Below are 26,460 nucleotides of genomic sequence, written 5' to 3'. Positions count from 1 at the left end.
ATAGCTCTTGGCTGTTGTTAGCTTCTCACTGGAAAAAGGAAAATAGCCTGACCATAGAGAACTTGTTAAAAAAAATGAAATTGTGGTTATGGAAAAATTAACATACAAATTACCCAGCAAAATAAACAGAAAACAGGTAATTCAATATTTGGTTACCTTTTATTTACTCAAAGTACACTGACCTGCAAAAAAAAAAAAACACAAAAAGTACCTGTCCAAGAATCCAGCCTGAAATATTCTAATTGAACAACACTGCAAAGACATTTAACAAAATGCTTTATTTACACTGGAAAATTTGTTTTTAAAAAAATTGTGCATCCTGAATATCAGAAACTTCTGTAGAAGTGCCAGCAGCACAGATATGGCCTGCAGGAAAAGGCAACGAGGGACCAATGACTACCTGGAAGTGGGAGGAGAAAGAAGATCAGTAATAGTAATAGCCATGTCACAGAATCCTCTGACTGATCCCCAAGAAGAACAGCTGAAGGGATGGAATAGAAACAGCTAAGTAATTCGGCACTCTTAGCCCCAGCTCATGGTCTGGGTTACATCGCTGTGCAGTGATACTCAGCTGAGCCCCAGTGTCTGTAGCTAGTCCTTGTCAGGGACATGGGAATGGCACAATTCTGTGGCCATGGAATCTGCAGCAGAATCTCAGCTTCCATTTAAAAATTATGCTCCCAGCCACCACAGCTGCAAAAGAAGCTTTGAAAACTATGAGCAGAGTGTAAACTCCTGCCCAAGTCTGTGAACAACTTAACACCCACCCCTCAGTGAGGCGTGCTCCACGCATCAGCCCAGTGGGGGAGCTGAAACCTAAAGATGACAATTTCAATGTCAGCATTATTAATGATTTCACTGTTCATCATCTTAACTACCCAGCTAACAGGAACTGCGAACTGGGGAGAGGAAGCAGCACAGGATGGTGATATTACTTACCTACACAGCTGGAGGCGTCATTTATTGAGGACCCAATCCTGCAAAGCACTGAATGCCTTCTCTAAGGGGCAGAGGGCACTCAGCATCTTACAGGATTGGGTCCTAAATGTCTGCAAAGCACTGTGGATCTAAACCCTTCCTTGTGGCAGGTATCTATGCAGGCATTTTGGGAATGATTTGGGCTTAGCTTGTTTTCAAAAAGCAGTTCTGTTCATCTTGCAGATGATATGAGTGGAGAGGAATCATATGCAGTGCTTCCATGCCACTATCTGCTTGTTAAAATCTGAAAGTCAGTGGCTAAAAGGCTAACAAAAACAGATGTTTGGGAAATTCTATTTTAAAATCAAGTTGTAGCTTGACATGCTGTAATCTGCGCACACATGTTGAAATGCTTTTTGTCTGGGATGAAGTAGCTGGATGAGTGGGGAAGACAGCATTCTACTTTAATATAAGGTCTCTGGCGCAGTCTATGACCTTAAGTACCAACGACTATGTGAGCAAACTAAGGTGGCCAGGAGCATAGTAAATGCTAGAAACACTTGACCATGGATCAGGAGAATGGCACCTTCTGTCGTCAGGAGAGAGGGTGTACCACGTGTCAGCAACCTCACTTTCAGGACAAGAGCCCTCCCCATCCTGACAGTAAGTGCTTCAGCTTCATGATACATACGGCCCCAGGAGAGACAATGCCAAAGTTGCCCTGAATTAGGAAATACAGAATCCTCTATTCTTCCAGCAGGTACTTTCTTGGGCTTTAAGATTTACTTGCATCTCCCACAGACTATGAAACTCTTCACTCTTTGCAAGCTGGCAGAACCGCAAATTGTGACCTTCAAGGCAGTGAGAGGTGGATTTCGATCACAATAATCTCTTATCAGATAGTTTCTCAGCCACACTGATGAAGACTGACAGACCTACCGAGATTTCTGCGTTCATTGCTCTACATTTCACCGCACTGTGAGATGACCACTGGCAGTTTGGGTTTGTTATTTGGACCAGTAGGTACATTCTGGGGGGACAAAAAATCCACACTGTTACAAAGTATAAATACACAGCAAGTTAGTGGGAGTCACAAGCTATTTTGAGAGGCTGGATAAGAGACTTAGGCTAACTGAGCCTCACGAATAGGGAGGAACTGCACTTGGACTATGTCTGACTCATGACTGCTGCTCTTTCATTTCCTCTTCTCTTTTGCAGCAATGTCCTTGGACCCTTTCCTAGAGCCAGCTAACTGCCTCTTTACTACAGAGCTGTGAGACATAGGAAAGACTCTGATCTCACAAATGGGGAACAAAGCGAGTGGCAAAGCGATACAGGTAACTTCCAGTGAGATGCAATATGTATCATGTCACTTGCTATTTCTTTGTCTTTAGGTCTTTAAAATGACACTAATTACAGTTTCAGAGTAACAGCCGTGTTAGTCTGTATTCGCAAAAAGAAAAGGAGGACTTGTGGCACCTTAGAGACTAACCAATTTATTAGAGCATAAGCTTTCGTGAGCTACAGCTCACTTCCTCAGATGCATATCGTGGAAACTGCAGCAGGCTTTATATATACACAGAGAATATGAAACAATACCTATTCCCACCCCACTGTCCTGCTGGTAATAGCTTATCTAAAGTGATTTCCAGCACAAATCCAGGTTTTCTCACCCTCCACCCCCCCACACAAATTCACTCTCCTGCTGGTGATAGCCCATCCAAAGTGACAACTCTTTACACAATGTGCATGACAATCAAGCTGGGCTATTTCCTGCATAAATCCAGGTTCCTGTTTCCTCTTGTTTTTTCCTACCCCCCCCCCCCCACCCCCAGATGTTCTGGTTTAACTTGGATTTTAACTTGAAGAGTGGTCAGTTTGGATGAGCTATTACCAGCAGGAGAGTGAGTTTGTGTGTGTATGGGGGTGGGGGGGATGTGAGAACCTGGATTTATGCAGGAAATAGCCCAGCTTGATTGTCATGCACATTGTGTAAAGAGTTGTCACTTTGGATGGGCTATCACCAGCAGGAGAGTGAATTTGTGTGGGGGGGTGGAGGGTGAGAAAACCTGGATTTGTGCTGGAAATCACTTTAGATAAGCTATTACCAGCAGGACAGTGGGGTGGGAATAGGTATTGTTTCATATTCTCTGTGTATATATAAAGCCTGCTACAGTTTCCACGATATGCATCTGAGGAAGTGAGCTGTAGCTCACGAAAGCTTATGCTCTAATAAATTGGTTAGTCTCTAAGGTGCCACAAGTCCTCCTTTTCTTTTTACTAATTACAGTATCAAAGAGAAAAGCAACCCCACGTTTGTACAGAAGGGGGAGCTATTCAGTAACCTCAGAAATCACACATCATTCTGGACTTGGGCCAATGCTCTTCGTGTGTGTCACTTAATTCCTTTCTACTCTGCCCATCACAGTAGTGTTTGGGCATCCTACAAAAGAGGTACAGTTATCCTCCTTTTGTTTATAAAAGTACTTTTGGTGGGAAACGCGGCAAGAGGAATCTCCTTCTGGTCTCCAGCCATGGTTATAATGACTCTAAGCTATGTGTCAGTTTCGGTCTCTTCTGTGTTGGCTACACCTCCAATTTACAGCAGTCAGACAAGGTGATCAGGGAAAGTTTACACTTTCTGTATATCTAACAGAAAATTTTAACAAAAATCACCTATACAGTGGTTTTCTTAAAACAGAGCTAGCAATAAAGGAATTGTGCTGTATGATTCCCAGCATGAGACCTTCTCAGTGAAGGTCAACATGAGGCTTTAAGTGCAGCTGTTGTCAGCTCTGTAATGTCTTTCCTCCTTTTGATTCTCTATATTCCTAGCATTCACACACTATTCCTGGCTCAGCTCTGGGATCCACTGTTTGCACTCAAGCACCCAGTCAGAAAGCAGAATGCCAGGGGATGCTCTGTCTATTCAGCTATCCATCGAAGTGGTACGCTGACACTTTACAAGAGTATATTAAACAGGCCCTGGGTGTTTATCAGCCACACACCATTCTAAATATGGAACTCACTGGTCAACACATAGATGTGTGTATCTGCAGCACCTGGAAACCGTTTGGAAACCTTGTTTAATATTGATTATTAGAAGGTGTTGATTAGATTTCAACTGAAGAGCTCAGGGAATTTATCATCCCCTTCACATTACCATGCAATATCACAGAACCACTACATTCCTGTTCTCAACTTGTAAATCAAACAGGTTTCCAGAAAGGATTCTATGCACTACAACCAAACCCATCTGAACAAGCTTCCCAGTCACTAACTGGCTACTCCAACTGCACAGCACAAAACTCCCTGTGTCTTACTAAGGTAAATCTACATGATGGACTCCATCACTGCAGAGGGCACAGCCCCTGCAAGGAGCTCCCTGGCACTATTGTTAAATCATTGTCCTGCACATGGACAGGGAGGGAACATGAAGCCCTGATTACTGCCGCATGTGACTATCTGGCTTGCGCATTCATGAACAGGATGGGGAACTAAAAACTTACTTCAATTTTTCTCATGACAAGGAGCCCATCAACAATTTTACCTGTAAGGGAAAAAGAACACTTATCAGTAGCAGTTTTATACTGCACTTATTCACCTTTTCTGTAGTCCCAGATTGTCAAGTACAGAGGATACTTTACTCTAATTTCTCAGACCCCTGTGATTCCTTTGCTCTGGACTTGGCTACCTCTCCATACACCATTCTTTGCTCCAGCAAAGTCTCTCGCCCATTTATAACTACAGGACACCTGTGGGTTTGTTATATATCTGATAAAGGGCTCATAAATAATACAACTACAACCTTCCCAGACATGGGGCTGGTGTCTATATCTTCAGGACAGGCACCGTGCATCTTCCCAGCAGGTAGGGCGTGCATGGAAATACAGACTGAGTCACAGCCCTCTCCGGTGTATTATTAGACATAATCCTACTGATGGAAATGCAGTTTGTGTTGTTTGTGAACAGGAAAAATGGCTATTATCAAATAGCCTGGAGGACCCAATAAGGAACAGGGCCCCATCATGCCAATATTATACATTAGTTCAGTAATAAGATGACAGACCCTACCCTTAAGACCTTACAGTCTATGACATAAAATGTGTGCTTTTGTAAAATTATGGCATGCAAACTCTGGTGTCACTCCTATTTCACCATGACACATAAAATAAGCATTAGTTCTCCCCATCCTTCCCTCAACCAAGTCATCATTAACTAGCTGATTTATTACTGCTTTCACAATAGCAGTAGGTTTCGATGCAGATTTCCATAGAAGCTCTTACTCCACTTGGGTAAGATTAATGGGAAACAACAACAAAAACCATGTGGTTGAAACAGAAGGGGTATACGACCAGGATATCACTCTGTGCTGCAGCTACTCACCAAACACAACATGCTTCCCATCCAGCCAGTCACATTTGGAACATGTGAAGAAGAACTGACACCCGTTTGTACTTGGACCACTGTTTGCCTGATTGAAAATGCAAAAACAGAACACAGAAAAAAGTTAGGGAATAGAACATCTCAAGCCAGAGGCAGTCAGAAGACAGAGGTGCCTGAAACAAGAGCGAGCTGTCACTCCTGGACTATATTCTAAAGTTAATATTAGCTCCACAACATGTGGAGCAAAGAAAAAAGCAAGAAGTGCCATGTGCTATGATGGGGACTGTGGCCTCAGAGCCCTTGCTGAGCAATAACAGGTCATCTGAATCCGATCTGTGGATAGTTCTCTGAAAACATCCACTCAATGTGCAGCGGCAGTCAAAAAAGCGAACAGAATGTTGGGAATTATTAAGAAAGGGATAGATAATAAGACAGAAAATATCATATTGCCTATATATAAATCCATGGTATGCCCACATCTTGAATACTGCATGCAGATGTGGTCACCCCATCTCAAAAAAGATTTATTGGACATGGAAAAGGTTCAGAAATGGGCAACAAAAATGATTAGGGGTATGGAACAGCTGCCGTATGAGGAGAGAGTAATAAGTCTGGGACTTTTCAGCTTGGAAAAGAGATGACTAAGGGGGGGTATGATAAAGGTCTATAAAATCATGACTGGTGTGGAGAAAGTACATAAGGAAGTGTTATTTACTCCTTCTCATAACACAAGAACTAGGGGCCACCAAATGAAATTAATAGGCAGCAGGTTTAAAACAAACAAAAGGAAGTATTTCTTCACACAATGCACAGTCAACCTGTGGAACTCATTGCCAGGGGATGTACTGAAGGCCAAGCTATAACAGGGTTCAAAAAAGAACTAGATAAATTCATGGAGGATAGGTCCATCAATGCCTATTAGCCAGGATGGGCAGGAATGGTGTCCCTATCCTCTGTTTGCCAGAAGCTGGGAATGGGCGACAGGGGATGGATCACTTGATGATTACCTGTTCTGTTCATTCCCTCTGGGGCACCTGGCATTGGCCACTGTCAAAAGACAGGAGACTGGGCTTGGTGGACCTTTGGTATGACCCAGTGTGGCCATTCTTATGTTCTTATCTGCGAGTGTGTGCAGCCAGCTGAATCACAGAGATTCTTCTGTAGCTCTGAAAGAGCTTTGGGGCCAAAATAATACCGTGTTGAGATCCATAACATCACACTGTGCTTTTGGGAGAAGGGTGCATCTTTTGTATTGATGACACTTACTGCATCATAGAAATTGTCACAGACGAAGCTGAAAATTTAGGGATCTGTGTAGGGGAAAGTTATGGATTTTTGCAGTTAGGAAGGATGCTTAGGATTATAGGATAAACAGGTTAGCTGGATGCTCTGCTAAAATGATCAGCAGTGAAACAGTTAATGATGAAATTTATTTAGCCCTCTACAGGTTTCAGAGTTAACACGCTCTGAAAGGTGTGGTACAGTTCCCACACCTCTCAAAGCTGTCTTTTCAGGCTGTCTCAGGAAGACATCACTGCATCAGTTATACTTGGTTCATGTTTTCAAGGTTCTCTTTGCAGCCAGGAGGTGGCCCAGAAACAGGTTACTTAAATTAACACTGAGAAAGGAGAATTCTGTAACAAATTCTGCAGCTTCAGAATCACAGGGTATCTGGGGTTCTGCCCAGTTATGTTCCAGCACAACTGCCCATTATGGGGGTACCATCCTCTGAAATAGCTAGTTAGTGACAACATACTGCACTAGATAGACCATTTGTCTGGTCCAGCATGGCCTTTTGTATGTTCCAACCTACATAGCATATGATGGTGGCTGTGTTTCTATAAAATGAAGCACAGAGCATATATTATACAAGATTCAAACACTATTTCTATTGCTATTCAATTCCTTGACTCAACGTTAGTTGGGTGGTGTTTAATAACAATTAGCAGGTAGAGAAGACTTACTGGAGTGCAAAAATATGAGAGACCAATAATTCTAAAAGCAGAGCAAATTAAACCTACCCCAACAATTCTAATAGAGAAGGGTAAATTATTGACTGGACTGCTACCTTGAGTCATGTTCATTAGCACCTTATGCCATTAATGGTTCCACTGAAGTCATTGGGAGCTACTCACAAAGTAAAATACTGTTCAACATGACTATGAGTAGCAGAATCTGGCCCTAAATGAGGATTTTTCAGACATTCTATCCAAAGTAGGAGACTTCTGCAAGCCAGGAGATAAGCTAAGAATCTCCACAAGGAGCACAGAGCTATTTTAGTCCTACTACTTTGTCTTCTTCTACTTACCATAGACAACAGCCCAGGAGCAGAATGTCTGAGTTTGAAGTTTTCATCTGCAAAGGGACCCCGGTATATACTAGCTACTCCAGTACCATCTCCCTGTATAAAGAGGAGGAAGGCAGGTGTTCAATCCCACCTCGAAAAAAGTGCAGTCTGTAGCATGCATTTAAAATTCCGAGACAAACTGCTTTGTTAAATCAGAGTTCCAGTTCAGAACATATTTCCATTTGAAAACCATTGTTAACGAGAATGTTAGAACTGAAAACATCTGAACATTTTAGAGTAAGGAAATCAGGAGTCAGTGTTCTAACAGCAACTATGATTAAGTCCTTGCTACCTTGTCTGCCTTCCTCATATTAGCCAGAAACTTGCTCCCATTGCCATATGAAACTACAGGAGAGCAAGGACAGATGGTGTCAAGTGGGGGGTGGAGTCCAGGTATCAGAGCCAGGAGACAAGAGGTCATGGATGGTAGTGAGTGGATCATTTTAGACACAGCAGACATTCTGGAGGAAACAGAAGGGAGCAGAGAAGGAAAGGCGTGGGTGTGAAGTTTAAAAGTGTCACAGGTGACAAATGAGGCAGAGGTGGTGATGATGAAGGGTAAGCATGGTGGAAAGGGGGGGGTGGGGTTGGAGGAAGGCTCAGGGTTGAGGGCTAGCCTCAACTGTTTTAAGAACAGGGAAATGATCCCCTCTGTTGGCTTTTCCAATGGATGTCTGTCTGTGAGGCCTCAGATGACACACTTATGGGAAGCAGAGATTATAACTTTGCTGAAGTTCCAGCCATACTGAGGCAGCTTTTACTCACCCTAACTGCCAGCATTCAGGCCTCAAAACAATTTATAAATTATACCAGCACAGTATGTCACTTCTGCAAATTAGAAGCTTGCACTGTTACAAAGGAGTTTAGAACTTCCATGTAGGGTTGTCGATTAATTGCAGTTAACTCACGCAATTAACTCAAAAAAATTAATCGCAATTTAAAAAATTAATCATGATTAACTGCACTGTTAAACAATAGAATACCAACTGAAATTTATTAAATATTTTTGGATGGCACTGTAAAAATGATAAAAAATAGTATTTTTCAATTCACCTTGTACAAGTACTGTAGTGCAATCTCTTCAGCATGAAAGTATAACTTACAAATGTAGATTTTTTTTTTGTTACACGACTGCACTCAAAAACAAAATAACGTAAAACTTTACAGCCTACAAGTCCACTCAGTCCTACTTCCTATTCAGCCAATCACTAAGACAAACAAGTTTGTTTACATTTATGGGAGATAATGCTGCCTGCTTCTTATTTACGTCACCTGAACGTGAGAACAGGCATTTGGATGGCACTCTTGTAGCTGGCATTACAAGGTATTTACGTGCCAGATATGCTAAACATTTGTATGCCCCTTCATGCTTCGGCCACCCTGCCAGAGGACAAGCTTCCATGACGACGATGCTCATTTTTTTTTTAAAAAAAAGCCTTAATTAAATTTGTGACTAAACTTCTTGGGAGAGAATTGTATGTCCCCTGCTCTGTTTTACCCGCATGCTGCCATATATTTCATGTTATGGCAGTCTCGCACGATGACCTAACACATGTTGTTCGTTTTAAGAACACTTTCACTGTAGATTTGACAAAATGAAAAGAAGGTACCAATGTGAGATTTCTAAAGATAGCTACAGCACTCGACCCAAGGTTTAAGAATCTGAAGTGCCTTCCAAAATCTGAGAGGGGCGAGGTGGGGCGCATGCTTTCAGAAGAGTTAAAAGGGCAACACTCCGATGCAGAAACTACAGAATCCGAACCACCAAAAAAAACCCCCAAACTTTCTGCTAGTGGCATCTGACTCAGACAATGAAAATGTACATGCATTGGTCCCCACTACTCTGGATTGTTATCGAGCAGAACCCGTCATCAGCATGGATGCACGTTCTCTGGAATGGTGGTTGAAGCATGAAGGGACATATGAATCTTTAGCGCATCTGGCATGTAAATATCTTGCAGTGCCGGCTAAAACAGTGCCATGCAAATGTCTTCTTACTTTCAGGTATATTGTAAACAAGAAATGGGCAGCATTATCTCCTGCAAATGTAAACAAACTTGTTTGAGTGATTGGCTGAACAAGAAGTAGGACTGAGTGGACTTGTAGGCTCTGTTTTATTTTTGAGTGCAGTTATTTTTGTACATAATTCTATCTTTGTAAGTTCAACTTGCATGATAAAGATATTGCACTACAGTACTTGTACTGGGTGAATTGAAAAATACTATTTCTTTTGTTTTTGCAGTGCAAATATTTGTAATAAAAATAATAATAGAAAGTGAGCACTGTACACTTTGTATTCTGTGTTGTAACTGAAATCAATATATTTGAAAATGTAGAACATATCAAAAAATATTTAAATAAATTGCAAAAAGAAAAAGGAGTACTTGTGGCACCTTAGAGACTAACCAATTTATTTGAGCATGAGCTTTCGTGAGCTACAGCTCACTTCATTGGAGGCATCACCACAAGTACTTCTTTTCTTTTTGCGAATACAGACTAACATGGCTGCTACTCTGAAACCTTAAATAAATTGTATTCTATTATTGTTTAACATTGCGTGATTAATTTTTTTAACCACTTGACAACCCTACTTCCATGATGTCTAACAGGTGATTCCTACAAGTATTATTATTTGAGAGTGCAGGAGGGCTACTGCTTCCTCAGGACCCTCCACATCCAGAACGGTGCAGGGCTCTGGGGGGCACTAGGACTCCTGTGGCATACCCTTTGCCTTCAGCCATGTGGCTTTAGGTCTAGGGAAAGAAACAGTGAGTCAGAACAAACCTGCCTGAGGCCAAAACTGGCAGAGCAGCTTCAGAAGCAGTGTAAGTAGGGGCTTCTTGACACTGATGATTTATTTTTTCCCCAGTTGACTGGACATTCTCTTCCCCTGTGCTGACTGGTGTTTGCCCCAACCCCCTCCTCTCTTCCCCTCTCCTTGTTTTCTGTTTAGCTTAGACCCTCCCTCACTAAAGCACACCAAACACTAAGAAAAAGCACAGTGGCACTAACATGATGTTTGCTGCTATCACTGTTTATTCTGCTCTGTACGTTCTACCCTGCCACTGTTAGTCTTATCTGGTTAGACTACAAGTTCTTCAAGGGAGGGGCTGGCTACTGCTCTAAGTAGAATGCCCAGCACAACTGCTCTCAGTTGGTTCCCGGCTCTACTGTAATAAACAATTTTTTCTCTCATAATTAGCAGTAGCAATAAGTTACAAGTGTCAATGGAGCTTGTAATTTTTGCTAAGCTTCTACTGGAAGTTATCAAACGTCCCTGTGGGGTTTAGAAGAGCACTCATGAATAAAGAACCTGACTTTAAATAAACATAGGTAGCTAAACCAAGCTTCCGGTGGCCAGTTTTGTGAGAGCTATCATGAAGAATCAAAGCATAACCATTTTTATCTGATTGGTTTTGATCAGCCAGCTTTTATTCATTTTGCCAACTCATAATTCAAACTGAAAAATATAGCAATTTTCCCAACTCTCAAATAGCTCAATGAATCTCAAACTTAAAAAAATATTCTCCTCTTATCAAAGCCTGAGGCCTACAAATTTCAAGCAGAAATTACCTTTTAATTCTGAGATAGTTCAGTAGGGGAAAACCCATCAAACTTAGTAACCCTTCGTAGAAGCTCCGTTTCCTCTAAATACAAACGTTCTCTCCACACAGCCAATTATCATTTTTCTTCACTAGTGTGAGATGCAGTTTATGAAACACTGGTTAATCTGGTAGTGCAGAAAATTACACTTCCTTTTGAAAACATTAATGTCAAATCCAACCCTCAACTGGCAGACCAAACATTCTCCAGAAAAGATGATGGAAAACATTGATGTCGTGTGGAATGAACTGTCTCATGGTTAGAGGCACCTCCAGCAGGCCATGGAAACCCCACTTTGCAGAGGACAGTCATTGCAGCAGAAGAGCCCAGCACTTCTCACCCAAGGAAAGGGAATTTTTGCATGTCAGAAATACATGACAATTTAGCTAATGCTGTTCCAGTTGCTGCAGAGAAAACATTTTGCCCAGTCCCCAGATATCTGTTTCCTAGCACGTTCCAATTTATTCCAGTGCAGAGAGTAGGAAAACACCAGCGAAGCTTCTCAAGTAATATCTTCTCATGAGAGAAATAGCGAATAGAAAACAGATGAATATCTACCCGGGAAAGAGCAACACACCACACATCCTTTAAGACAGGAAAAGAACACAGAGTACCTACGTTTACAAAGTCACCTCCCTGTATCATGAAATCCTTAATGACTCTAAAGAAGTAATAAAAAAAATAATAGTTACTTCTTTCTGAAAAAACTTCTTGAGAAGCTTAATATGTTAGTGAAAAATAGAGATACTCCCCACAACAATGAAAATGCATCATGATTTGCAAACACATACATTCTGTAATAATGTATATAATTCCAATATATAATTCCCACTGTTTAAGATAAAACGAATTGTGGCCCTTGGCCGTTAGATCTGATGATGTACTCAAAGGGAATTGAACCCTGATCTCAAAAGAGGCAGAGAAAGGAGAGGTACTGCCTGTCTGTGGGATCAAAGGCACCTAGAAGGCAGTGGTTTCTCTCTGTAAGTACAACAGAAGGGCTAGCAAGAACTACAGTGGACAGAGTCCCGCAAACTATAGGTGCAAGGCAGAGGTTACAGAAGGAAAACAAATTCAGAGCTACTATTTTTTAATGTATACAGCATGCCTCTTAGTTCAAGGATGTCCTTAAAAAGAGGGCTCCAGAATGCCTATAGTTCACCAAGCTGTTTTAAGCATTAGAAGGAAAAATATTTACCTGTGGAAAGTGCTCCCTTTGTAACCTATTGGGACACCATCTTTCCTACAATGAAAGAAAAAGAAAGGGCATTGGGAGTCACTGCACCTCACAGCACGAAACCCCCCAGGAGTCTTTAGTCCTAAGAGCTCCAAGCTGAGGAGATCAACTCCTATGTGCTGCCTTGACATGTTTCCCTCTTACACTGCTTGTGAGGGCAGCTTGTTTGGCAATATTGCAGTTTGTAGCCAATTCAGTCCGACAAACAGCAAAAATATTTTTGACGTCAACTGAGTGTTTTCCAAGAGTCTTTATTTTGCATTCATGTAGATAACAAGGAGGAGGTTAAGAATAAGTACATTTAATCCCTACTATCTGTCCATAACTCTTCCTGCTTGTGGGAACTTACTGCTTAAGCGGAGGCAGAAATTGACCCTACATACCTGAATTCACCTGTACAAAATTGCCTGAAAAGAAAAAACAACAAACACACCAGTTAGTGAGTCACTTTGAAAAGTTATTTGAAAATCAAGGACACAAATTATTACCCACTGAATGTGTCACAGAAGAGGAATAGCAGGTATGTCCATTATTAGAAGGAATAAATGACACTGTCTCTAGAAGCAGGTGCCATCAAGAGCGGTTAGTAACTTTCAGCTCCTCAGGTTTGTTTCTGCAGCTGGGAGAGGGATAGGACTGGACAGATACTGGGGCTTGTAAGAGGCAGGTGAAGTGGAACTGGACAGCATTTTGTGGAGGTCTGTGATGGATGAGGATACACTTGCTCATCTTGAGGGACTGGGCTGTCTGGTGTGCAAGACACCCTCCAGCCAGAGGTAAGCAAGCAGGGGCCAAGTCAGTATGTTGCCATCTCTCTTGTGTGCTGAGGTGCTATGGGCGGAAGGGGCAAACATGAACAGAGTGGGCTGCTAGGTTTCTGAGTCATGCACACATCTCCCAAGCAAGAATGGTTGACTTGCTCCTCTTTTCTGAGCATGTGGGAGTAGCAGCTTGGGCCAGGCCTCCTTCCTTAGGAACTAGTAAAAGTCTGGCCAGTCTGAATGTACAGATAAGTTTTGCTCACTCTGTGGACTGAATCTCACAAGGACATAGCACAGAATTTGGTGCCTGGGTGGTGATGGGGAGATATGACAGTAAGGCCACCACATCTGCTAGGCTATTTCCAATATGGAGACTTGACATGGGATAAGAGTCTTAACCCTGTCCCTTACCTTTAGGGGACCAGCTAAAAGTAAAAGTTCAGAGAAAATTATGCATGTCTGAGTAGACGAAGTTAGACAAACCCGTGACCATTCCCACCTTCCCCAGAATGTGACTCTATGGAAGCAGGTGGTGGGCAGGAAAACAAGAATGGTCAAAGTAGGATTTCCTAGAGGTGAAAAAAAAATGGCCAGGAGTAACATTGGTCTGGCTTCTGGCAGCCTAGCAAGCAGGTACTTTTAGTCCAGAAGGTGTATCCCAGGCTTCAGAGTCTAAGATTTAGTTTCATTTAAATCTCTAGTCTTGAATATTATAAAGACATCTTAAAACATGACCTGAGTGTAACTGATGCAGTGTAACTAATGCCTGGGTCTGCAGAGAGCCTGAAACTAAACTTTGAGAAATGTGAATTACCCCTTTCATCTGAATGGGATGATAGCTCTGAAATCCAGTGATGACAGTTTAATTGTCAAGGCTGTTAATGATTTCCTTGCTGATAAAAGCACATTTTAGAGAGGACTGATCACTTACAAGTGTGCCAATCTGCTGCATGGGGCAGCTCACACATGTGCCTCAAATGGGCAGAACTCAGTGCACAACCACTACTGAAATCTCTTCCCAATCAGACACCATGGGCACCGAGCTGCGCTGGGCGCCCCACCACAGGGAGGGATGGTCCGGTATGGGGCTGTCCTACCATGTGTTGCTGCGTGACCGACCCCAGGGCATTGGGCTGCCTCAGTAGGAGCAAAGTGCCACAGGTTACCTGAAATTCTCCGCCGTTTTGGGCACAACGTCAGCGAACAGCTCCACCTTCATGCGGCCGATCTCCTGGGGGGACAGCGAGAATCAGCGCTGGGCGCCGCCCGTCTAAAGGCTGTGACCCCGCCGCGGCCGCCTCTTCCCCCGGGCCCCCGCGCCCGCCTCTTCCCCCGGGCCCCCGCACTGCAACCCCTGGACCCGGGCCCCCGCACCCGGCTCTTCCCCCGGGCCCGAGCCCCCGCACCCGGCCGCCTCTTCCCCCGGGCCCCTGCACCCCGCCGCACCCGCCTCTTCCCCCGGGCCCCCGCACTGCAACCCCTGGGCCCGGGCCCCCGCACCCGGCCGCGCCCGCCTCTTCCCCCGGGCCCGAGCCCCCGCACCCGGCCGCCTCTTCCCCTGGGCCCCCGCACTGCAACCCCTGGGCCCGGGCCCCCGCACCCGGCCGCGCCCGCCTCTTCCCCCGGGCCCCCGCACCCCGCCGCGCCCGCCTCTTCCCCCGGGCCCCCGCACTGCAACCCCCGGGCCCGGGCCCCCGCACCCGGCCGCGCCCGCCTCTTCCCCCAGGCCCGGGCCCCCGCACCCGGCCGCGCCCGCCTCTTCCCCCGGGCCCCCGCACTGCAACCCCTGGGCCCGGGCCCCCGCACCCGGCCGCGCCCGCCTCTTCCCCCGGGCCCGGGCCCCCGCACCCGGCCGCGCCCGCCTCTTCCCCCGGGCCCGGCCGCGCCCGCCTCTTCCCCCGGGCCCGGGCCCCCGCACCCGGCCGCGCCCGCCTCTTCCCCCGGGCCCCCGCACTGCAACCCCTGGGCCCGGGCCCCCGCACCCGGCCGCGCCCGCCTCTTCCCCCGGGCCCCCGCACTGCAACCCCTGGGCCCGGGCCCCCGCACCCGGCCGCGCCCCCCCACTCCCGCGGGCCCGGGCCCCCCCCCACTCCCGCGGGCCCGGCGCCGCACTGGCCCAGCCCCCACCTGGCCGCCGATGCTGACATCGAAGAAGACCACGGGGTTGTTGGGATTGGCGGCCAGCACCGCCATGGCGACCCAGCCTCACCCGGAACCGGAACCCGGCCGCCGGCAACATGGCGGGCCTGCCCCAGGCACGCGCGTGCGCAGCAGCACGTGCTCCGCCCTCGGGGCGGGAGGGGTCGCCGCGGAGGCGCCTGGGCCGTGCCCGAAGCTGTGGCGGCAGGAACGTGCTCGGTAGGGGGCACGGAGCATGCGCAGTAACATCTGCCCCTTCCCGGGGTGGGGCTCCGCAGCCTGCTCTTTACGCGGGCTGCAAAGGGGGAAGCGGAGCCGGGGGAGGCCAGGGTCTGAACGGGGGGCGGCCCCCGGCGGCCGGGCCAGGCTGGGGCTGACGGGGAAACTCAGGGGTGGGGGGAGCCGGAGTTAAACGCAGGGGCGAGGCGCTGGCAGGGGGCCCAAGCCCGGCGCTGGGCGCAGAGCCCGTGTTTGCAGGGCCCGGGCCGGGGGCCTTTTGTCCCCCCGCCCCCAGGCGGCTCCTCTCAGCCCGGACTCCGCAGGGCTGGTTCTCGGCGGCCCAGAAATCCCCGCGCCGGGGCCCTGCAGCGCCTCCCGCTCGGGTGCGGGGGCCTGGCTCAGTGAGATGCTTTGCTCCAAAGGCAGCGTCCCGCCTCCTGGCGCTTCACCCTCTGCCTGACCTGCTGCTGGGCTCCCCTGGATTCCCCTTAGCGCGTCCCCTCTGAGCTTGGATACCCTGCAGATGCATCTCCCTGCGCTGTTCGATTTATATTGTAACAATTGAAAAGATGTATAAGTACCTGCTAGTCGTTTGAACGATGACATCTGTGTTTCTAGTATTGTTTTTTACTGTGATTTCCAAGTTGGAATTTTTAATTTAACTTTTTCTTATTATTTTTAGAGCAGAAGTTTATTCTGTTGGGTCATCTGACGTCCAGTCTGACTGAATTTCTGGCCCGGTCTCAAAACTTTGTTTTCATTCAATCCACTAATGGCAATTGCCTTTTGCAACTGTTATTTTGCCTCTCAATCCAGCCCTTAGTGTTTTTCCGTATGCCATTGCTTGCGTGTAGAACTTGATTCTCAAATATTCAGTAGAGGCAGTATACTATCTCATGTGACGTTCTTCTCAAAAGCAAAAATCTGTTGTAATTTTTGCTAAACATTAGAACTGCTGTAGTGGGTCAGACCAATAGTCCATCTAGTCCAGTATCCTGCCGTCTGACAGTGTCCAGGGCCGGGTGCTTCGGAGGGAATGAACGGAACAGGCAATCACTGAGTGAACCATCCCTTTATCCACTCCCAGCATCTGGTAGTCGGAGGTTTAGGGAGACCCACAGCATGGGGATGCATCCCTGATTATCTTGGCTAATAGCTGATGCACCTATCCTGAGGAACTGATCCTCACTGGGGAGTAAGGGTTGCCCTCACCAGTTCAGCATACACTCCACACAGTGCATGGCTCCTTTGGGGTGCTAAGTATAGCTGGCAGTGCCTCCTGCCCCTACCCGTTTGCCATCAGGGTATTTAGGCAGCAGCAACATTATGGCTTCCATATGAATGGGTGTGTTTGTGGGAGGGAAAGGACTTCTTGGCCCTCTTCTCACCTCCACCTCTGTGTGATGGCAGCCATATTTTGACCTGTAATAGATAGGAACTGCTTCTATCAGGAAAAATTCAGGTGAGCATAGATAGCTCTCAGTAAGGGAAATAGGAAATCCAAAATACTTCTCTCTCCTTTCTACCCAGCCAGAGACTAAAATACACCTGCATGGAGACAAACCCATCTGGATCATCTTTACCCTACTGACATCAAAATCTCTCTCTGAACAAGCCCCTTCATCTCCAATGAGATATTGCCCCAGGAGCTTGCTGGAATCTAGCCTCCCTTTGATCAGAAACCTTTGTCAGTCAAGGCAATAGGACAAGTGCATTGCTGCCTGTGACTGCCTGCTGAGTTGATGAAATGTAATGGTCAGAGATTGCACCAACATAGAAGTATATTGAAGGCAAACCCTAAGAAAATTAAGAGTTTAAATTATCCTCCACATGTCCCGCGTCCCACTAAAATTAATCCAACCCACAGGTAACTTGGGCAGAAATGTCAATGTCAGGATGGCACAGTAAATGAAGCTGCAGAATAAATGATGTTTAAATGAACTCACTCTATTTTTTATAATCCTCTCTTAAGAGGTAATTGATTCATATGTACCCCAGGCAGGGTCATTTGGAAGCCGAACACTTTATGTTTCCATCTCATACTGTAAAGCTTTAGCAAATTAGGACAAGTTTTAGGAATTAGGACAAGTCAGCAAATAAGAACAACCTTAGGTATCAGTAACTGCTACTGGTAACAATTCACTGCTACTGGTAGAATGGTCATACTGCGTCAGACCAAAGGTCCATCCAGCCAAGTATCCTGTCTACTGACAGTGGCCAATGCCAGGTGCCCCAGAGGGAGTGAACCTAACAGGTAATGATCTAGTGATCTCTCTCCTGCCATCCATCTCCACCCTCTGGGCTAGGGACACCATTCCTTACTCATCCTGGCTAATAGCCATGAATGGACTTAACCTCCGTGAATTTATCCAGTTCTCTTTTAAACCCTGTTATAGTCCTAGTCTTCACAACCTCCTCAGGCAAGGAGTTCCACAGGTTGGCTGTGCGCTGCGTGAAGAAGAACTTCCTTTTATTTGTTTTAAACTTGCTGCCCATTAATTTCATTTGGTGGCCCCTAGTTCCTATATTATGGGAACAAGTAAATAACTTTTCCTTCTTTTATACCTGCCTCTTGAAATTTCCACTACATGCTTCTGACGAAGTGGGTATTCACCCACAAAAGCTTATGCTCCAATACATCAGTTAATTTATAAGGTGCCACAGGATTCTTTGCCGCCTTTACAGATCCAGACTAACATGGCTACCCTTCTGATACTTTACTTTTCCTTATTCACTTTCTCCACACCGCTCATGATTTTACATACCTCTGTCATATCCCCCCTTAGTCTCCTCTTTTCCAAGCTGAAAAGTCCTAGCCTCTTTAATCTCTCCTCATATGGGACCCGCTCCAAACCCCTAATCATTTTAGTTGCCCTTCTCTGAGTGTATTCTAATGCCAGTATTGGGTGGGATTGAGATGAGGAGACCACATCTGTACACAGTATTCAAGATGTGGGCGTACCATGGATTTATATAAGGGCAATAGGACATTCTCTGTCTTATTCTCTATCCCTTTTTTAATGATTCCTAACATCCTGTTTGCTTTTTTGACTGCTGCTGCACACTGCGTGGACGTCTTCAGAGAACTATCCACGATGACTCCAAGATCTCTTTCCTGATTAGTTGTAGCTAAATTAGCCCCCATCGTATTGTATGTATAGTTGGGGTTATTTTTTCCAATGTGCATTACTTTACATTTATCCACATTAAATTTCATTTGCCATTTTGTTGCCCAATCACTTAGTTTTGTGAGATCGTTTTGAAGTTCTTCACAGTCTGCTTTGGTCTTAACTATCTTAAGCAGTTTAGTATTATCTGCAAACTTTGCAACCTTACTGTTTACCCCTTTCTCCGGATCATTTATGAATAAGTTGAATAGGACTGGTCCTAGGAGTGACCCTTGGGGAACACCACGAGTTACCCCTCTCCATTCTGAAAATTTACCATTTATTCCTACTCTTTGTTCCCTGTCTTTTAACCAGTTCTCAGTCCATGAAAGGATCTTCCCTCTTATCCCATGACAACTTAATTCATGTTTGGTGAGGGACCTTGTCAAAGGCTTTCTGGAAATCTAAGTACACTATGTCCACTGGATTCCCCCTTGTCCACGTTTGTTGACCCCTTCAAAGAACTCTAATAGATTAGTAAGACATGATTTACCTTTACAGAAACCATGCTGACTTTTGCGCAACAATTTATGTTCTTCTATGTGTCTGACAATTTTATTCTTTACTGTTGTTTCAACTAATTTGCCCGATATTGACGTTAGACTTACCAGTCTGTAATTGCCGGGATCACCTCTAGAGCCCTTCTTAAATATTGGCATTACATTAGCTATCTTCCAGGCTTTGGGTACAGTAGCTGATTTAAAGGACAGGTTACAAACCATAGTCAATAGTTTCGCAATTTCACATTTGAGTTCTTTCAGAACTCTTGGGTGAATGCCATCTGGTCCCGGTGACTTGTTACTGTTAAGTTTCTCAATTAATTCCAAAATCTTCTCTAGTGACACATCAATCTGTGACAATTCCTCAGATTTGTCACCTACAAAAGACGGCTCAGGTTTGTGAATCTTCCTAACATCCTCAGCCGTGAAGACTGAAGCAAAGAATTCATTTAGTTTTGCCACAATTACTTTATCATCTTTAAGTGCTCCTTTTGTACCTCGATCGTCCAGGGGCCCCACTGGTTGTTTAGAAGGCCTCCTGCTTCTGATGTACTTAAAAAACTTTTTGTTACTACCTTTTGAGTTTTTGGCTAGCTGTTCTTCAAACTCCATCAGATTACATCAGATAGGAGTTTTCTACAATCCCTTACATATGAGTAACTGCTACAGGTAGCAAATTCTGGTGCAGAAAAGGGGTCGCCTGAGCGGGCGGGAAAAGCGCCTACCCAGTCTCATGTCTCCCTCCTGCCCAATGCAGGCCAGGCCGGCTTGTCTGGAGGATAGGATTGGGGCCCAGGTCCCGCTGTGACCGCAGGATGCAGTACCAGGTTTACAGTGGCACCAGGCCCACACTTGGAAGTGGCCATGTGACTACTTGGGGGCCCACAAAGGGTTAATCCAGCCCTGGCCACAGCCCAGCAATGTGAAGTCAGCAACTTCTCAGTGCTGGTTGAAACCGGGCGCAGGCACAGCAGGGACTGGGTGTTGCAAGGCATGCTGGGAGGTATGGTTTGCACGCCACTGCGTTCCGCTGGGGCCTTGGGATCTGCGCTGCCAGCTGCAATACTAGTCCCAGCATGCCCCGCGCAATGCTGTGGGCTGCCCCAGGTGAAGCGGGCAGACCAAAAACAAAAACCCCCAACCCCCCAGCAAGGAAATAGTGCAGGGAGAGAGTTCCCAGTGCTGACCCTGCTTGGTCCCCTGCCCCCATGGGGCACGGCGGGAGGGGCTCGAGGCTCACCCCACCCCTGAGTTTGTCCCGCTCTCCTGGGGCAGTGGGAAGCCAGGAGCGGCCATGGTGCTCTGACTCCCTGCGTGCAGCTCTCCCAGCCATGGGCTCCTGGGCACCATCTGGTCCCTGCAGCTTTGCATCGGGGGGGTTGAAGGTGGTTGTCTGTGGCCCCCACGGGAGGGGGGCGGTGACAGCAGGGCTGGCTGCCCGCTCCCTGCCGGTGGCAGTGCCCAGCAACTGCCCCCGCCCTCCAGGGAGGGCAGAACACGGCTTGGGGGGAAGGGGCAGTTGTGGAGTGAGTCTGGGTTCAACGGGGGAAGCTGGTGGTGACTCTGTGGGGGAGGAGGATAGGAGAAGCAGGGTGTGAAGGTGGAGGGGGCAGAAGGAGGGGATAGTTCTGGTTGAAGCTGGGGGTTGGTTTGGGGGGGCAGTAGAAGGGAGGAAGGTGACAGCCCTGGGGTGAAAGTGTGTGTGTGGGGGGGTGAGTGGTAGCAGGGATATTGAGAAGAGCCCTTGTGTGAAGGTCGGGGTTAGTTGTGTGGGGGGGGGGCAGTAGGAGAGACAGGGAGAGGAGAGCCCAGGTGTGAACGTTGGGGTAGAGGCTTGAGGCTGGGTTGTGGTAGCCTTTGTGATAAAGAGTGTGTGTGTGTGTGTCTCTCAGTAGTCTTTTCTCCCAGCACCAGCAATTTTCCTCCCCACACTCCACCCCAGTAACTTAAGTTTTGTACCAAACTAGAAAATCCAGCTTTCAAAATTGTATTTATGAAACATAAGGAGAGGGTGGAGGGGAGATGCAGGTGCAACTCTACTGAGGGGTACATTGGGGCTTAATATGGCTCATAAATGTGCTAGTTAAGCACTTGTGTTCAGGGCCAGAAGCAGGCCCTGGGTGTTTTAACAAAAAAAGCAAAACTAACAAAGAACCTCCTCCCACACAAGTAAACCAAATTCAAGAGTATTCTGAATATATTGATGTTAGCCCAGTTTGTTCTCTATGGACTGAGGGAAGGTCTTAATCAAGTATGGCTTCAAATATCTTACTTTGTTTTTGAATAAATGTTTTCATCTCCATCCCAGCAGGACCAGGTTTACTGTGGCACCGTTGCACTGGGCCCACACTTCGAAAGGGTCCATAACGACTACATGAGGGCTCACAAATATATTTGGCGTCAGGCCCACAAAAGTTTAATCTGGCCCTGGCAGGGCAGACCTATGTGGAGGGCAGGATCAGGGCCCTGGCCCTGCTGTGAGTGCAGGTGGGCCCGTGCGGAGGCAGGATTGGGGCCCCGGCCTGTGAACGTGTCTAGATCACACAAGGAGTTGAAACCAAATGACAAACACCCCTTTTAAAAAAACCTTGTTTAATTAGATCTGTGAAAATTCCAGGGAGATCTGGGATGAGACGCTAGAGCCGGGCAAGTGATTGACATAACAGCTGTCAAATAACAGCTGAGAAAATCACAAAGTTAATTGAACGAGTTATTAGACACACAGTGATCCAGCTGGACGCATGGCCCCTTGCAGCAGGAAGTCCAAGCAGAGAGCAGCTCCTTGTAGTCCCTCTTAGATGCTATCGCAGCTGAAGCTTGGACTCTGAGGCTGAGTTGGGAAGTTTGTGGTGTCTCCAGGTGAAGCCACATTTAAGTAACCAATCTCAGAAGGCTGAGACGGTGATAAAGAAAACATGGACTTTGGGGTCTCGGTTCCTTCTTCAGGCTTGACATCTTGAATGGCTCTCAGAATGCCGTGGGAGTTTGACAGCCCTGTCACTGAGAAGCTGAAAAAGAATTTCCATCACTAATTCACTTTGCAAACATCTGCCTATGGCAGTCACCTGGCCTCCACTATTGTAGCGTCTAAGTGCCTCACAATCTAACACGCACCCAGTGGGCAGGGCAGTGCTATTATCCCCCAATTACAGCGGGAAACAGGCTCAGAGAGGCTGAGTGACACCACACAGGAAGTCTGTGGCACAGCAGGGACTTGAACCCAAATCCTAGGCTAGTGCCCTACTGACTGGACTATCCTTCCTTTCTCTGCAACCTTCCCAACAGGTTCTCTCGCCAGTAAGGCCATGCTTTAAAGGAACAGGGCAATTTGTGTCACAAACAGGTGGTTTTTAATTTAAAAATAAATGTTTTGGAGCTGTTTTTGGAAAACTTCATTTGGGAGAAAAGTCAGTAAAATGTGCTTAAACGTGTGTTCAGAAATGTCCATTGCTGTTGCATATTTACAGTGCAGTGCTGATAATATCTGTCAAGTTGCTTTATTCTTACACTGTCTTGCACAGAATATGTTTGCTAATGTTTATGGCAAAACCCCTGAGTAACCTAAGTCAATGTGCAGCTGCCCTGCGACCCTAGCCCTGCTAACCAGCAGAAGCAAAACTTTCTCTTCCCACTCAGTCCCATATCACCTTGATCAACATGGGCAGGGCACCAAGTTCTGGGTCTCCACACCTCACTCAATCCTCATGCCTCCCCAAATCACCTAGTTTCCCCCATAACCCACTGTCCCCCAACTCAACTTGAGGCAAGCCCCAAGCCACCCAGCTCTCTAGATGGCTGCTCCCCCGTAACTGTGATAGACTCGTATTTCCCTTGCTCCCTTGGCTCCTCCTAACCCACAGTGCCTCCAAGGCTCCCCACAAAAGTACACCCCTACAAGCTCCTGTGACCCAATGGCTCCCACCATGATTATTCCAACCCCTCTACCCCTCACTGCTCCCAACCTAAACCTTAGAGACTCCATTTTCCTCTGAGGAGCCCCCAGACTCCACAGTGCAAACAATGCCGAACTCCTGGCTCTCTGATGGCACCCCAGCACTCTGTGCCCCTTCCTCAGCAAACCAACAGCTCTTTATTGTTATTAATTACGTGTATTGCAGTGGTACCTGGAAGCCCCAACCAAGGAGCAAGGCCCATTGTGATAGGTCCTTTACACACACAGTGGAAAGCTCCGAAGGGCTTACAATCAAAGTAAAGGAGGCAGCAGCTAGCAGAGGATGGTTTAGCCACTCGACCACACCTATAACCCCCCTAAAATTCAATTCCTCCTTAAACACCCCTTCTTCACATGACCCCTGCTCCCCCTTAGCCCTGGGAGTGTTTGAGGGAGGGCTGTAGCCAGAACCCAATTTCAAATTTTGGGCAGGCCAATGGCCCACGATCCTCCAGGTTAGGTACCAGGATCTTCAGGAGAAGGTCACTGCCCTTCCCATACCCACAGGGGCATGGCCTGTTATGCAAACTAAGCTGGCAAAGCACTGGCCCTATCTTTTATAACAAGGCCTTGGGGGAAGCCCTCCCCCAATGGGCAGGGTTTCTCTGTGTGTATGAGTAGCCCCACCAAACAGGGGTGGAGTGGGGCTTCCCCTTAGCATGGGAGAAACCCTGCCCATTGTAGGAGGGGCTTCCAAAGACCCAGCGACCATAAGATATGTATTAGAGACCAGGATGCTGGGGGACAAGCATGGGAATCCCTTTGCAAGGGTTTCTTAATCCCTCTGTCTCCTAGGGCACGGGCCGAGGGCTTTTTTTGAAGTTGCACTGCAAACAGTTTTGCAAATTATCAAGTCCCCTGAAGAAGAGTTGTGAGAATGGGACTAATGGTTATTATGATCTACTGACAGGACAGACAGCTTATGGAATTGTGGGAAAAGGCCTAAAATCTTCTAATGAAGAAGAACCCAAGCAGGCTGGGATTTTGTTGAAATTTATTCCGAAAGCTCTATTTTGTGGTTGTCTTTCAGACTGTTTAGGAAATGACACTTAGCGCTACAGGAGAAGGTTCACTCCCATGTATGGTTATGGAGACATTAAGCCCGAGATCATGAAAAAGAAAAAACGGTTACTCACCTCTGTAACTGTTGTTCTTTGAAATGTGTTGCTCATATCCATTCCAATTAGGTGTGCGCGTGCTGTGTGCATGGCCATCGGAGGATTTTTTACCCTAGCAACACCCGGTGGGTTGGCTTTGGAGCCCCCTGGAGTGGCGCCTTCATGGCGCTCGATATATATCCCAGCCGACCCATCACCCCCTCAGTTCCTTCTTGCCGGCTGCTCCGACAGAGGGGAAGGGGGGCGGGTTTGGAATGGATATGAGCAACGCATCTCGAAGAACAACAGTTACAAAGGTGAGTAACTGTTTTTTCTTCGAGTGCTTGCTCATATTGATTCCAATTAGGTGACTCCCAAGCCTTACCTAGGCGGTGGGGTCGGAGTAGAGCAACCTGAATTGTAGGACCACTCTACCAAACGCCGCATCATCTCTTGTGTGTCGGATGATAGCATAGTGCGAAGCAAAAGTGTGTACCGAGGAACAAGTTGTGGCTCTGCAGATCTCCTGGATCGGCACCTGGACCAGAAAAGCCACTGATGAGGGCAAGCGCAGATGAAGACATGATCTATGAAGAGATCCACTGAGAGGAGACCAGGAGGCCTTTGATCTGGTCCGCCACCTCAGCAAAGAGCTATGTCAAGTTCCTGAACTGCTTCGTACACACGATGTAGGAGGCAAGGGCCCTATGGACATCGAGGGAGTGCAGCCGCTGTTCCTGGTGACTGGCATACAGGTTTGGATAAAAAACTGGAAGAAAAATGTCCTGGCTAATATGGAAGGCAGATACCACCTTGGGAAGAAAGGCTGGGTGGGGCCGAAGCTGCACTTTATCTTCATGGAAGATTGTGTAGGGTGGTTCCAAGGTAAGGGCTCTGAGCTCAGAGACACGCTGTGCCGACGTGATAGCGACATGGAAAGCCATTTTCCAGGAGAGGCAGAGGAGGGAGCAGCTGGCCAGTGGGTCAAACGGGGGCCCCATGAGTTGGGAGAGGACCAGGTTAAGGTCCCATGTGGGGACTGGCTGTCGAACCTGTGGGTAGAGACGGTCCAGGCCCTTGAGGAACCTGCCAACCATGGGATTGGCGAAGACTGAGCGACCATTTGTGCCTGGGTGAAAAGCCGAGATGGCCACAAGGTGACCTCTGACAGAGGATGCCGCCAGGCCCTGCTGTTTTAGGCTCAGGAGATGCTCCACAATGAGCGGCACGGACGCCTGGAGAGGGGGGTGTTGCACTGAGCGCACCAGCACAAAAACCGCTTCCACTTAGCCGTACATGTGACCTGAGTGGAGGGCTTCCTGCTGCCCATCAGCACGGGCTGTACCGAATCTGAACAGACACATTCTGAAGGGTTCAGCCAAGCAGCATCCATGCCGTGAGGTGGAGAGATCGCAGGTCGGGATGGCAGAGGCGACTGTGATCCGGAGTAATCGGTCGGGAAGAAGAGGCAATGGGACTGGAGCATCCACAGAGAGCTCCAATAGCACAGTGAACCAGAGCTGTCTGGGCCACGCCGGAGCCACCAGAATCACTCGCGCCCTGTCCCTGTGCACTTTGAGCAAGACCCTGTGCACAAGGGGGAACGGGGGAAAGGTGTAAAATAGTCAACCCATCCACAGGAGCAAGAAGGCATCTGTGAGAGAGCCCGGGGAACGGCCTTGGAGGGAGCAGAAAGCCAGGCATTTCCGATTGCTGCGGGAGGCGAACAGGTTGACCTGGGGAAACCCTCACCTTTGGAAGATGGGGAGGATGACATCTGGTCGGAGTGACCACTCGTGGGAGCGGAAGGACCTGCTTAGGTGGGCCGCCAGCGTGTTCTGGACCCCAGGGAGAAAGGACGCCACCAGGTGAATGGAGTGGGCTATGCAGAATTCCCACAGTCGAACTGCCTCCTGAGAGAGGGGGGAGGAACGGGCCCCCCCCTTGTTTGTTGATGTAGAACATGGCCATGGTGCTGTCTGTGAGGACCGCCACACAAGGACTGAGCAGCCGCTCCTGGAAGGCTTGTCAGGCAAGGCGTACCGCCATCAGTTCCTGTACGTTGATATGAAGGGAGAGCACGGAAGGGGACCATAGGCCCTGCTTCTGAATGTCCCCAAGGTGGGCACCCCAT

General features: G+C 47.3%; 2 protein-coding genes across 5 annotated transcripts in view; both read right to left on the bottom strand.

The window, feature by feature from the left end:
* Positions 1–259: 259 nt before the first annotated feature.
* PPIH (peptidylprolyl isomerase H) lies at positions 260–15,518 on the bottom strand. Of its 2 annotated transcripts, XM_073316352.1 has the most exons (10): positions 15,380–15,518; positions 14,419–14,483; positions 12,875–12,898; positions 12,453–12,497; positions 11,873–11,915; positions 7,613–7,705; positions 5,305–5,392; positions 4,428–4,468; positions 1,858–1,948; positions 260–400 (listed from the first exon to the last, which is right to left on the bottom strand). In XM_073316352.1, the coding sequence occupies exons 1-9, from the start codon at positions 15,443–15,445 to the stop codon at positions 1,880–1,882; spliced, it is 534 nt and encodes a 177-aa protein (XP_073172453.1). In that variant the 5' UTR covers positions 15,446–15,518; the 3' UTR covers positions 260–400; positions 1,858–1,879. The 2 variants fall into 2 exon arrangements, with proteins under 2 accessions (XP_073172453.1, XP_073172454.1); XM_073316353.1 differs by lacking the exons at positions 11,873–11,915; positions 12,453–12,497; positions 12,875–12,898; positions 14,419–14,483; positions 15,380–15,518 and adding an exon at positions 7,944–8,700.
* A 6,337-nt stretch (positions 15,519–21,855) lies between these two features.
* Positions 21,856–26,460, bottom strand: part of CCDC30 (coiled-coil domain containing 30) — a 137,857-nt gene continuing 133,252 nt past the window's right edge. For all 3 annotated transcript variants that reach the window (XM_073316525.1, XM_073316527.1, XM_073316526.1), the window contains one exon: positions 21,856–22,285. In XM_073316525.1, coding sequence (XP_073172626.1) covers positions 22,072–22,285 — 214 coding nt within the window. In that variant the 3' untranslated portion in view covers positions 21,856–22,071. The remainder of the gene's footprint in view (positions 22,286–26,460) is intronic.

This window comes from Lepidochelys kempii, chromosome 18 (assembly GCF_965140265.1).
Source record: "Lepidochelys kempii isolate rLepKem1 chromosome 18, rLepKem1.hap2, whole genome shotgun sequence".
In the NCBI taxonomy this organism is placed as follows: domain Eukaryota; kingdom Metazoa; phylum Chordata; order Testudines; family Cheloniidae; genus Lepidochelys; species Lepidochelys kempii.
This window is presented reverse-complemented; position numbering and strand designations above follow the sequence as displayed.